The sequence below is a fragment of the Echinops telfairi genome, unplaced genomic scaffold, assembly GCF_000313985.2.
Source record: "Echinops telfairi isolate 266 unplaced genomic scaffold, ASM31398v2 ScPeMD7_2;HRSCAF=8, whole genome shotgun sequence".
Classification (NCBI taxonomy): Eukaryota; Metazoa; Chordata; class Mammalia; order Afrosoricida; family Tenrecidae; genus Echinops; species Echinops telfairi.
Window position 1 is genome coordinate 49,648,458 of NW_022103898.1, and position 13,752 is coordinate 49,662,209.

Below are 13,752 nucleotides of genomic sequence, written 5' to 3' on the forward strand. Positions count from 1 at the left end.
AAAAAAAGGAAAAAAATACACCTGAAACAAAACAGCAAGCAATAAAAAGGAAACATTTAAAAAGCCTTAAAAGCACTTATTCGGATTTTAGCCTTAATGATCACTTACGACTGAAAAGTCGATTTAATCCACCTAAATATTATCCCAATATTTTATGCTACACTGAGAAAAACCGATAACATGTAGGAGACCCACAGCTTGTATCTAAGATCAAGACCCTTAGTACATATTAAATATGAAGAGAGATCATCATTCTCTAAACTCTAATCAATCCTCTCTACTACTTGATCTTGGCAAGTCTACTGAGAGAAGCCATGAAGAAAGCAGACAAAGGTGGCACCCTTCCCCAGAAAGCAATGATCTTGTGTATCTCCAGAGCTCTTTGCTCTAAAACTCTATGTGGACATCTATCTCTGTGGATCAAATTGATGGAAACCCCCTCAGAGATTCAATAGGAACCACTATGGGCAGTGGTTTTCTATTAACGGAGAAGGAATGATTCGTAAGAGGAGGGTGAGACTAGTTGCACATCTTGAAGAATATAATAATCAACGACACTAATTTTACATGTAGAAATCATTGATTGGTGTACAGAGGAGCGTTAGAAAGTCCATGAAAATTTATACTTAGTTTAATACTAACCACCCTAAACTATCTGAAATTTCCTTCCTATGTTTTTTAATTCTTATTTTTTTCTTCATGAATATGTGCCCACTCTCCTTTTCACACCTGTGCAGCCTATAAATCTATCCAAGGATTTAGCTCCGCACTGTGCAGGAGTGTCCAGATGTGTGTGCTGCTGTGGCCGTTCACTCGTGGGAACACCTCAGGATTTTCCTCTGCCTCCGTCATTTTCCACCTCACTCTCAGTGTACACTGACTCCCGTTAGTTAACCCAGGTTGAAATGTGTCTACTTTCTAGGCCTGTACTGACCTCCTTCCCATCCCCTAACAGTCCTGGAAACAGCAAATCCTGTTTCTCTGGGTGTGAAAAGCTTTTCTGGGCTGTTTACATAGCAGTCTCATGCATTATTTGTCCTTTTGTGATTCACTGATTTCTCTCAGCATAAAAGCGCTCCAGATTTATTCGTGTTATGAAATGTTTCACACATTCATTGTTATTCTTCAAGTTGCCTAGTGTTCCACTGTGTGTTTAGACCAAAGTTTATTCACCCATTCTTCAACTGCAGGGCATTTAAGTTGTTTCTGTCTGTTTACTATTGTGAATAGTGCTGGGATGATTGTGCGTATGCATGTATCTATTCAAGTCATGGCTCTTATTTCCTAAGCATACATACTGAGCCCCTGGTGGCATTGTGACTTACTTGTTGGGCTGCTAACTGCAAAGTCAGCAGTTCAGAACCAGGACGGCAGTTCTAGCCTGTCCCATAGGGTCACCAAGAGTCAGAGAAGACTCAATGGCAGTGAGTTTGAGAGGGATTGCTGAATATATACATATACAGCAATATATATGTATATATATTGTGTATATATACATATACAGCAATATATATGTACATATATGTATATATATGTACATATATATACATATACAGCAATATATATGTATATATATATTGTGTATATATACATATACAGCAATATATATATGTGCATATATACACAATATATATACATATATATTGCTGTATATGTATATATATATTCCCATACAAATTTCCATAGCAATTGGAACATTATACAGAACCAATAGCAATGTATGGAGGTTCCAGTCCCTCCATACCCTCAACAGTATTGGTTGCTTTCTGGTTTTGAACTATTTTTCTATTGATACTGGGGTAAGGCTATAGCTCACTGTTGTTTTCATTTGAAGCTCTAGATGGCTAAGAAATGTACTCTACTATGTTTCTTATATATATTCTCCACAAGAACAAAAATTATTTTTAAAAACTCTACTTTGACATTTCATACTAGAGATATAGGATCTGTCTTTCACTAAATCATAAGTTCCTTAAAAGGTAGAGGTCATGCCTAATTCAGCTTTGTGTCCCCAGACCCCGTGCAGTGACTGACTTCCCAGCTCTGTGACGTCAAGCATGCTCTGTTATCCTTTCTGGATCCACACTGAACACTTAGAAATAATTCTTTCTCAAAGTGCTGGTATTTAGAAATTTGGGAAAAAGTGTTTGTAAAGTGACAAACCAATAGATGTGGAATTACATGTTACAGTATGCTGATATTTTCCTTAAAAAATATTTTCCTCCAATAAAACATAATATTATAATTTTGTATCAGAATTACCATAAACCTTTCAAACAAAATTAGTCAGAAGGCCACTGGTTCTTTGGTTAAAATTGAGTTCTAATATTTTATCTGTGGTGTCTATAAGCAAAACTAGCACTTGTCTCTCAGCATGCCCTGTACGATGGCTTGTATGTTGCCTTGGTAGCATGTGGGTTGTTGTGATGCTGGAAGCTGTGTCACTGGCATTCCAAATACCAGCAGAGTTACCTCAAACAAACAGGTGTCACAGAACTTCCAGACTAAGTAGAGGCAATGAGAAAGAAAAGGCCACGCATGTGTGAGAAATTAACCACTGAAAACCTTATGCATAGCATTAACACATGGCCAGCTACTGCAAGCCTAATGAATAAAAGCACGATATTGTCAGAGATAGAAGATGCATCCCTCAGGGCACAAGGCACTCGCAATATGACTGAGGAAGAGCTGCCTTTTCCAAGTAGAGTTGACTGCAATGATGTGGGTGTTGCATAGCCTATAGAACTAAGGATTTGAAGACCTGGATTTTCGGTTGAGGCCAGACTCAAAATGAGAAGAAACAGCTTCAAATAATTAATAATCAGAACTTGAAATATATGAAGTTAAATCAAGGAAATAAAGAAATTGTAGTAGATAAAATGGAACACATCAAGATCAAGATTCTAGATACCAGTGAGCTGAAATGGACTTATGTTAGCAACTTTATATTAGATAATCATAAGTTTACTATGGCAGGAACGACAGATTCAAAAGGAATGATGTAGCATTTATCATTAAAAAGGACATTTCTAGAATATCTTGAATTATAACATAGTTTGTGATGGGATAGTATCTATCTTCATACAAGGGAATCCAATTATTACAACTATTATTCAAATGTATGCACCAACCACTAAAGCTAGTGATGAAGTAATTGAAGGATTCTACCAAGGTCTTTAGTCTAAAAATGATCAAACACGCAATCAAGCTGTATTTCATATTTTTTCAATTGGAATACAAAAGTTAGAAACAAAGAGGAAGAAACAATAGTTGGATAATATGGTCTTGGTGATAGAAATGAAGTAGGAGATCGCATGATAGAATTTTGCAAGACCAAAAAAATACCATTTTTAAACATTATAAATGGCAACAATCGTGGACTTCTCCTGATGGAATCCACAACAATCACATAACATCATCTTTGGAAAGAGACTGCAGGAACACTGAGGTATTTAATGTGTCTCTTAGTAGCCAGAGTCTCTAACTCCCACTGACCAACCTTTTCCTGCATGGGTCTGGTACGAAGATGGGGCAAGATACTGATAGAGTTCACCCGTGTGGAGTTGTGAATGTGATGTCCTGTGAATGTTATTTGCCATCCTGTGCAAATAAAATGCATCCTCTGAGAAGCAGGAGGACTAAGCTCATGACCAGCAAGAGTCAGGTGTGGAGCATGTCCTCTGGACCTGAGATCCTTACCCAGTGAATCTTCTGGGTCCAGAAGACAACCATAACATCAGTCATAAACAAGGCTCAAGGAATTCGTGGAATACCAATAGAAATGTTTGACAGCTAACGAGGTGTGGGAAGCACTCACTTCTCTGGGTCAGGAAACTTGGAAGACTGCTACTTGAACAATGCACTGGAAGAGAGCCATATTGGTACTCCAAAGAAAAGTGACCACAGAAAGCTCATGTTATCTATAGAACAATGTCATTAATATCACATGAAAATAAAATATTTCTGAAGATCATACAGCAAAAGTACATTGATAGGGAGCTACCAGAGATCCTGTCTCAGAATCCATGGAACAAGGGATATCGTTGCTAATGTCTGATAGATCTTGTCTGAAAACAGATAATACCAGAAAGATGTTTACTTGTGCTTGATTGACTAAGTAAAGGCATTTTACTATGGGGGTCACAACCAACTATAGAAAGCCTTGATAAAAGTGGAAATTCCCGAACACTTCATTTTGCTCATGCGGAACCTGTACGTAGATGAAGAGGCAGTTGTGTAAACAGAACTAGGGATACTGCATGTGTTTAAATCCAGAAAGGTCTATATCAGGGATGTGCCCTCTCACCATATTTATTCAATCTTCATGCCAAGCAGATAATCAGAGAAACTGGATTATAGGAAAGAGATTATGGCATCAGGATTAGAAGAAGGTTGCCTTATGTTGCCTTATTAACAAGCTTCCATATGTGGCTGACTCAAAAGATTCGGTGCTCTTCAGATAGTATAGTTCCTCAGAGTATTGACTTAGCATAGAGACTACATGAATATGGTACAATGATACTGTCCTGACACATTGCTGTCCTCTTTTAAACCACACAGCACTGCCTTGCTCTGTTCAAATAATGGCCTCCTGGTCTATGTACAAATTCTGTATGAGCAATACTAAGTGTTTTAGAATTCTTCCCCCCTCTTTTTTGCAATGTCAAACATAATTTGTGAGGATCTGCATAGTTGAATGCTAATGACATTCACATAATTTCAAATTTTACTGAAATTACTGAAAAATAACAAGAATGGTAATAATAAGGCTGAAGGATTTTATGAAAATCAGTCGAAATGTTTCAACAAGTAATTTCAATGCTGTGAGAACTCCCTGGTCGATGGCAAGAAATTTGGAAGACAACTCCCTGGTTAACTAACTGGTACAAATCTATCTATATACATGCCCATTCCATAGAAAGATGAGACGACAGAGTAAGGAAATGAAAAAGAAATATCACTAATATCAGAGGTAAGCAAAATTTTTCAGAAGAGTATTCAACAATCATTTTAGCATTATATGATAGGGAATTGCCAGAAAAATCAAGCTAGATTCAGAAGAAGATGTGGAAAGATATCATCGCCCATGCAAAATTAATATTGGCTAAAAGTAAAGAATACCAGAAAGATATTTACCTGGGTTTTAACTATATAAAAACTTTCAACTGAAAAAAAAACAAACAAAAAACCTTTCAACTGCATGGATTAAATTATAGATGTCATTGTGAAGAATGGGAATTTCAAAATATTTAATTGTGCTTATGCAGACCAATAGTGCATATAGAGCGAGCCATAGTCATTTGAAGGGGATAACGTGTGGCTTAAGAAAATAGGTAAGATGTATCTCAGAATTATCTTAACTTACCACCCTTACTTAATATGTATGTTATACTAAGCAAATATTCTAAAGAGGTGACTATAGGAATAATGATGGAACATCAGAATTGGAGGAAGACATATGAACAACTTGAGGATATGCAGATGCTACAAACTTGCGTAAGTAAAGTGAGGGAGAATTGAAGCACTTACTGGGGAAAATCAAATACTTTAGTATGGATTACACTTCAATGTTAAGAACTAAGAAACACAGCGGAATCAACAAGCAACATCACAATAAATAGAGAAAATGTGGAAGGTGCTTTGGGTTGCATTTTACTTGGATACACAGTCACCCATGGAAACAGCAGAGAAAAATAGAATCACATATTGCATTGGGCAAGTCTGCTGAGATTGACTTCTTTGAAGTAATAAAAACGAAGGTGTCAGACTGATGATTGAGGTGTCCCTGACTCAAGCCGTGGCATCTTCGATTGCCTCGTGATGCACATAAAAGCTGTATGATGAATGAGGAAGAATAATGGATGTCTTTGCACGATGGTGTTGGCGAAGAATATGGAATAATCATGGACTGCCAGAAGCATGAACAAATCAATCCCTGAAGAAATTTAGCCCGAATGCTCCTGCATCGTGAGGATGGCAGGACTTCATGTCCTGTATTCTGGACACATCATTAGGAGGGGTCAGTCCCTGGAGAAGGGCATCATGCGTGAGGACGTAGAAGGGGAGTGAAACAGAGGAAGACACTCAGAAGAAGATGTGCTGGACTAGCTGCAACAGGGAGCTCTACCAGAGTAAGCATGGTGCGGATGGTGCCGGCCCAGGAAATGGTGCACACGCGGCTCCGCTGTGAAGTGGAACTGCCTTGACCTCACCTCACCAGCACCGTGGCATGAAATCACTATTCCTATTTACATCTATTTAAGAACTTAATTTATAAAAGTTACGGAACCAGGAAATAAAACCTAAGGGACATTATATAACTGTTAGATTTTCTACTCTACCATGAATTTTAAAAACAAATATTGAAAGGATATTATATCTCAAGCATATAGCTAGCATAAATGAGATCAATTTTCCTTTTGAAATCATTCCTCTTCATATTATATTTTGCCAGCAAGACTCAAAAAACTTGTCATCACTTCCAAATTAAGTGTAATGGTGAGGGGCCAGTCTTTGGAGTCGAAACACACAACAAGCAAATGTAGAATATGATTGCATTGCAATCAAGACCTAATACTCTACGGACATTAGTTACCTTACTCTATGGACATTATATATACTCTATGGACATTAGTTACCTTACCTATAAAATGGTAAAATAGCCCTGAATTTATCTTTACCTGAATGTATATATGTATTAAGCATCTTTTAGCTATCCCATGGGCATTAATTACATACACGTTCTCCTAAAATTGCCTTAAAATAATATTTTTTCTCTATTATGAGAGCTCTGAAACATCTCCACAACTTTACATTTGTCCAAGTTGACTATAGCAAAGCTTAATGTCTTTATTTGCAGTATAAAGTATTGCTGCAAACAAATTCTTACTAAGCATTTAGTACATTCCAAGCTATAAGTTAGCCCTAGACACATGTATATCTGAACTACATTCACTCTGCGTCTTTTCCAGAACCGAAGTCATCTCTTACCATTGTATCCAGGAACGCATTTTCCTGCCTGCCCTGGCGGAGGTGTTTTAGAATTACCTAATCCAATGCATGAAGCTGTAATTGGAGATCCAGTTTCTGGGAAAAGAAATATCATTGATTATTTAATTATTCAACTGGAATCAAAATTCTTTCTTTAGTGCATCCATGCCCAAACTCCAGTTTGTTCCAAAATTTAGAAACAGATGAATGATAACAATATATAACTTAGAAGTGATGGAATTGTTACTATGTCATTTAGAAGTGACAACGTGGTAATTTGCTACATATATATACAGATATGTATAGATAAAGATTATAAAATTAGAAAAATGTATGTAGTAGTATTTGTCTTAAAGAAAAAAAATTCATAATAGATCAGTAGGCTAAAGCTTTAAGATCACTACAAAATAGATTTATTCTTTATTCATTTAAAATTATTTTACCTCTCATTGTAAGTAACGTGTGCAAAATATTTCTATATGTAATTTCTTGCCAGAATAAGGCCCTCAAATATTTTAAACTGGAAATAATTTAAAAACACAATACAAAATTCTAATTTCTGAAGATTTACATTTGCTTAGAAATCTTGCATTCTAATGCTTAATGCATTGAAGGGTTTATCAATCTACTATTTTCTGTGTTCTTTGGTCCCAAAATTTAGAACAAAAATGTTTATGTTCTTCTGGCTGCTTCACCAAGATTAAACATATATCCACAATGTGTCTCCACTGATTACCAAAATATGTCCAAACAATTTTCTTAATACCAAGTTATAACAGAGTAGTATCAGTTATTATCTGAGAGTGATTGTTCTTAATAGCAATAATTTCATAAATTCCACAACAATAAATAAACCACTCTTTACACACCTGTATTCCAAGTCCTTTAAAAAAACTGGGGGGGGGAGACAAACATAGGAACCCTCTATTGACATAGGAATTTGACTCCCAACACAAATCTGCGCACTCGGACACTAAAAGGAGTAAAAGTAACATCATTGATAATAGCCAAAGACGTGAAACAATTCAAATACACACTAAAAATGGGCTTGACACATACATTGTTGAATAGTAATGCTGTAATATATATAATATTACACACGTTATGAGTACTTCTCCAACATAATGTGGACCAGGCATGAAGCAATGTACACAGCAGAGCGTACTTCTTGGTGGGGCTTCGAGAAGTTCAAGGAAAAATTCCATTTTATCTTTGCAGGAACTGTTTAAATAGTTTTATTGGTATATAATTTACATATTGTACAATTTAACAGTTCAATAATATTATGATTAATTGTACAATCGTCACCACAATCAATTCCAGGAAATCTTCTTCTTTCTCGTGCTCATTGTTGTTAGCTCTCCACTTCCCTCTAACCTCCCTGCCACACCCGTAGGTAATTAGTTATCCCATTACTGTCTCAAGAGATTATTTTAATGGAGAAAAACAAATATTCTTAATAAGTATACATTTGGAGATTGGGAGTGAACATCATCTTTTAAACATATGTGTTTTGGAGGATGGGAGAATCTTTATAGTAAAAAGTCTGCGCATATAAGACTTCATATGACCCCTGTTCTGTAAACATACACACCCTCAAAGAATTAAATGCCTAACTAATTATACTCACGGTAATCCAATAATAATAAACATATATACAGTCTTAAGTACTCAGAATTAATTTCTTCCACCATGATTTCTAACATAGTTTGTCATACATGTATATATTTTAGAATGATGGAAAGACTTTATTACTCTCTCCAGCTTCAGAGAAATGATTTTATTATTCACATTTTATGGGTAGTGTCTCAGCTGGCATCAATAACAGAAGATGGGCTGATGAACATTAAAGCACAGTTCCTAAATCACAGTCCAGAGATTAAGAGGCTAAGCCAGATGGTCACCATGGAGGATAACCAGCAAGTAACAGGAACAGACATTTCTGATACGTAACCAGAAATTCTCAAATATTTTCATTCTATATCCAAATAATGAGAAAGTATTTGATGAAGATACATTTACATAAAGCCACGCAATACCTACCGTCTGCATGTGCGCATGCGCACACACACACACATACATATACACACACATATATAAGGATAGATAGCTAGAGATAAATAACTACACACACAAACCTATACTCACACACAACCACAGCATAACCAGTGTGGAAATAATTGTATATCTTTTAAAGGGTAAATATTTCTCACCTTTCTCCTGTTTTAAAATATCTAGGTACTAACCTCATCTATTCTTCAAAACCCATGCAAGAAATAGAGCAGAGGCGATGACAGAGATCAATGCTGTAGAGCGATGTGCTTAGAGAAAAACAGACAGAAGGAAGAAAAGGTGATAATAGAAACAGAAATCACTAGTGCACATAGGGAAAGGATATCATGCCGTTTGCCCTGCCATTCGGATGGGACGTATCTGTTAAAGAGTATCTGCTATTCTAAAACGATCCCCATTCAAGTGTAGTTTACCAATAAGGAGACTCCAGTTTAGTTCAAACTCTACATTCCTGAACACTGCACGTACAGCCCCAGATATTGTGAGCACATACTCTAACCCATAACGATCACGTGTCTCTTAAAACAAAATAGAAAAAGCATTCAACAACAATTTTTAAAAGTCCAACCACACCACAGCTGTACCCTACTTAATCCCGTCTTCGTGTAAGTGCTCATGAAAGGTATCAGTGTCGGTCCTTCTACACCATTACGAGAAAAGGAAAGTGCGAATGATGGTGAGAATAGGTCTATTATTAAGTAAAGAAAAAAGAATTACCAAAATGCTACCAAAACTTACAGCGTATGGAATTAAACATTAAGTACATTTCATGAGGCTCCTAGGCACCTTTACATAGTGTTTACATGTATCTAATATTTCATCCTTCAGCTGCATTGTTATGCTTTATGATTGTAAGTCAAATATAAAATTCTTATTTGTCTCTGATTTGACTGATTTTTGAAAGGACTTTGAAAAGCATTGGCCTAAGGACTTAGAAAAGAATCAGGCATTCAAGTAACTTAAGTAGATAATATGAATTGGTACTGTTTATCTTATTTTGACATTCATTTAGGAGATTAGAAAATGACACATCGAAAATGTATTTAGACAAAATAGCAGTTTCTAGGATTCCAAGCATAATCTGGAATGCAGGACAGTGGTGGATTGGGGAAGACCATAATATTTCATTACGGAAAGGTGGTTTTCTTTTGTTGTAACTCACACATACTGTGACTCAAGGACGGATTCATATGCAAAGCAAGCACACACACGTGTTCTCACTTATTTATGCACACAAGACTGTGTGATTACCTTGACACACAAGCCAGAGCATGTGCAGAATAGGCTGGTGGCTCAAAACCAAACCAAACAAACACAGGGAAGCTACGGTTCTTAACAGATATTCTAAGGACTCCCGAAGTCCCTTCCAAAGACCTTCTGAAAACATCTGCTTCAAACTGTCTAGTCTATAATTAACTTGTCTAGCAGTGATCTAGGGAGACAGAAAATCCAGATGTCATATTGTGACTGGAAAATGCAAACATTAAACAAGATAGAATATTCTCCTTGAAGAAGGGAATTGGACATTTCGTTTAGGGAAAAAAAATCTTTTAGAAGTTAACCTTGTAAACATGAGATATTCAGGAGTTCACCAGTGTCATTTCTTCAGATAAGCTGAATGAAGAGGAAGATGTCAGAAAGTTGAATGGTGTGGAGAGTAAGCTACTTTGGTATTTTTATTTTCACATTGAATTAAAAACTAGGTGCTTCCCTTTTATCCCCCCTGCTACTCCATCTTAGGGCAAAGCTCACTGCATCCTCACAGCACATGACCTTCATTGGGTTGGTGGATTGTTACCTAAATGGATTTTCCTTAAAATTTCTAACTTTGAAGGACCAAACAGGGAGCGAGTACACAAATTATTTTCAAATACAGTGTAGAATGTGCTCTTTTATATTATTACATTTAATCAAAAGACAGCACTCTAGGGTGATAGAAGAATATTTTTTCACAGGTGAAAAATGCTAAGAAAATGTAAACAATTTTCCCTAGCCAATGGAGTTCCTTCATAGAACAAGAAGAAATAGATGAGGTTCTTATACAGAAAACAGGATATGGAAAAGGAAGAGAAATTCTCCAAACTCTGTCTTCACGGAAGAACAAAAATCTTGGTGACTGTTGCTTTAGATCTTTATAAGTGCAAATGGATATGCTAGTGATACAAACCACTTGTCCAAAAATTATTCATTTAGCCACTGTGTCCTGGGTTCTGCTTCTGGAATTGAAGATATAGCAATGCTAGTTAGTGAGCCAGTCAATAAATTATAAATAAATAAATGTAAGAGAGTGATAAATACTAAGGAAAAACAAACAAATAACATATATACCCGTATAAGCCAAGTTTTTCAACACATTTTTAATGCAGGTTTTGTGGTAAAATTAGGTGCCTTGGCTGATATTCAGGTCGGCTTATACTTGAGTGGATACGGTAAACATGATGGAAAGAAACATGACAGGAGTCTTTCTTGAGAAGGTGATATTGCATAAAGACCTGAAGGAAGTGAGGAGACAGGTCATGAGCTATCTGGGGGAAGTGCACATCTAGGTGGAGGAAAATACAAGCACAAAGGTCTTCAGTAGGTTAATTTCTATAAGATTTGACAATAGACAACCATGTGATTGATATAAAGTAAATGAGGAGAATACTAGTAGAAAGTAGGTCCAGAGAGGTAGTTTAGAGACAGAGCAGGTAAGACAACTTCAAGGTCATTTTAAGGGCAAGTTTTTACTCTCAAGGGTACTGCACACCTTGTAGGGTTTTTGAGGAAAGAAGTGAATGGATCATAAAAATAGACATGTAATTCATGTATATAATAGAACCTCACATAAGTTCTATGTCTAGCTTTGTTTTGTGGAAGGAGACGCATAGAGAAATAGAAAATATAGTATAATCATTTAGTTGATGTAAGAGACCCTTGTACCTCCCAGAACATCAGGAAACATTCACAATTTTTTTTTCCCTGAATGGTGAGCAAAATGGAAAATATGTTGCAGAATTGTGCATGTGGCTACATGCACAATTAGACATTCTCCCGGGTGGCGGAGTCGAGAGGGCTGAGATTTCTTTGTCAGCCCTCTCATTGAGAGATGATCCAATGTCCTTCTCCTTGGATTTTGGCAGGCTTCCTGACTGTTCTCACTGATTGAAAATAGTGAAAACATGCTAGTTCCATTTTCAGAGAGATGCTTTAAGAATCTTGGAGTGCTCGATTGGGAATACTTGAGCTACGATATGAATGATCTAAAACTATCACGAGTCTGCCATGCTGAAAGCCCCCTGGAGAGGCATGTCAGGGAAGAGCCCAGCTGAGTCCAGTCTGGGAGCCATTGCCAGGCATGGGAATGGTGCCATCTTGGACTATCCAGACTAGTCTGTCCACCACGAAACACTGTCTGAGTTTTCTCTGGCTGATCCCTGGGTCCTCAGAATCAGAGTCATAGTTGTTTTAAGCCTTGAAGTTTTGGAGGAATGTGTATATTACACAGTAATAGATACCTGGAACAACTGGCATTTACATAATATAGTATTTTTTGTGCAATTCTCAAAAAGAATTGTGTGTATAATTACATAAAAACACTCTCCTGGACTGTCCTTGAAACAAGCTTTTCTTCTGGAAGCCTAAAGACCATTTATATCATCGTCTCCAAGCACAGTGAAGTCCCTGGCATTTTGTTTTAGGAAGTGTTTGCTGACTAATAAATACACACTTCTTACATGGCCTTTGGCACCAGTTCTCCCTTATTAGATCAAGGCTGCTAAAAACTAAATAGCAATGGCATAGAAGGAAATCCCCAAATGAACCAAAGAGCAGGCAAAAGAGAGAGCTCAGGGAAGAGGAAAACTATATACCACTTCAGAAACTCTTTTACAACCTTTCCTAAAGCAAGAACAATCCCTGACGGCCACTCGTTAATGAGTGTTCATTAAACATATTCTGCGCCCTGACAGGCGCTTCTTTTGGCATAGGGAGTGTTAAGGGTAGAAAGATTCACCAAAAAGAAATATCAGCATGTGCAAAGAACCCGAAATCAGAAGATCAGGGGAGTGCACGTTACTCAGCAGAGCAAAGATTGGGAGCAGTAGGTGGTCTAGGAGAAATGATAGGAGACAAAAGTGAGAGGTTAGCAGAGGCTGATCATGAAGTGTCTTCCTGGCCAACTTCAGGAATTCGGCTATTATTCTGGAAGCAATGGGGAGACATGAGAGGGGCTGGGGATTGTAGCTGGGGTGTCATGTTCAGAATTGAACTTGAGAAAAGTCTCTTTGGTTGCAAACTGAACTGCAAGTGATAAATCTCTTACAAGCTGGTGATGTGTGGCGGGTGAATGACCGAGAAAGATGAGATCAAATTTGTGTTATACTCAGAGTGCTCTGCTGAGTAACGTGCACTCCCCTGATCTTCTGATTTCGGGCTCTTTGCACATACTCAGAATCAAAAGGTCTTGGTGCTTGTTCAGACACAGGGAAAGTCCAGGGCACTCCCAGGGTTTCGACTCCCCGTTCAAGATAACACAGGAAGAGAAGGAGACACGTAGGAGACCAGCGAACATGGTGGCAGGCTCACATGTCCAGTTCTGTACCTGCAAACACCCGCTACCCCGGCCAGCTGCCATCCTGCCCCAACGGTGCTTCTAAAAACACTACATTGAAGCAATATGGATTTAGAAGCCGGTGGCCCACGCTGAGA

General features: G+C 37.3%; 1 protein-coding gene across 1 annotated transcript in view; it reads right to left on the reverse strand.

Moving 5' to 3' along the window:
- ACSS3 (acyl-CoA synthetase short chain family member 3) overlaps nucleotides 1-13,752 on the reverse strand; it is a 187,921-nt gene that overhangs the window by 25,396 nt on the left and 148,773 nt on the right. The window contains exon 11 of the mRNA XM_045288656.1: nucleotides 6,991-7,086. Coding sequence (XP_045144591.1) covers nucleotides 6,991-7,086 — 96 coding nt within the window. The remainder of the gene's footprint in view (nucleotides 1-6,990; nucleotides 7,087-13,752) is intronic.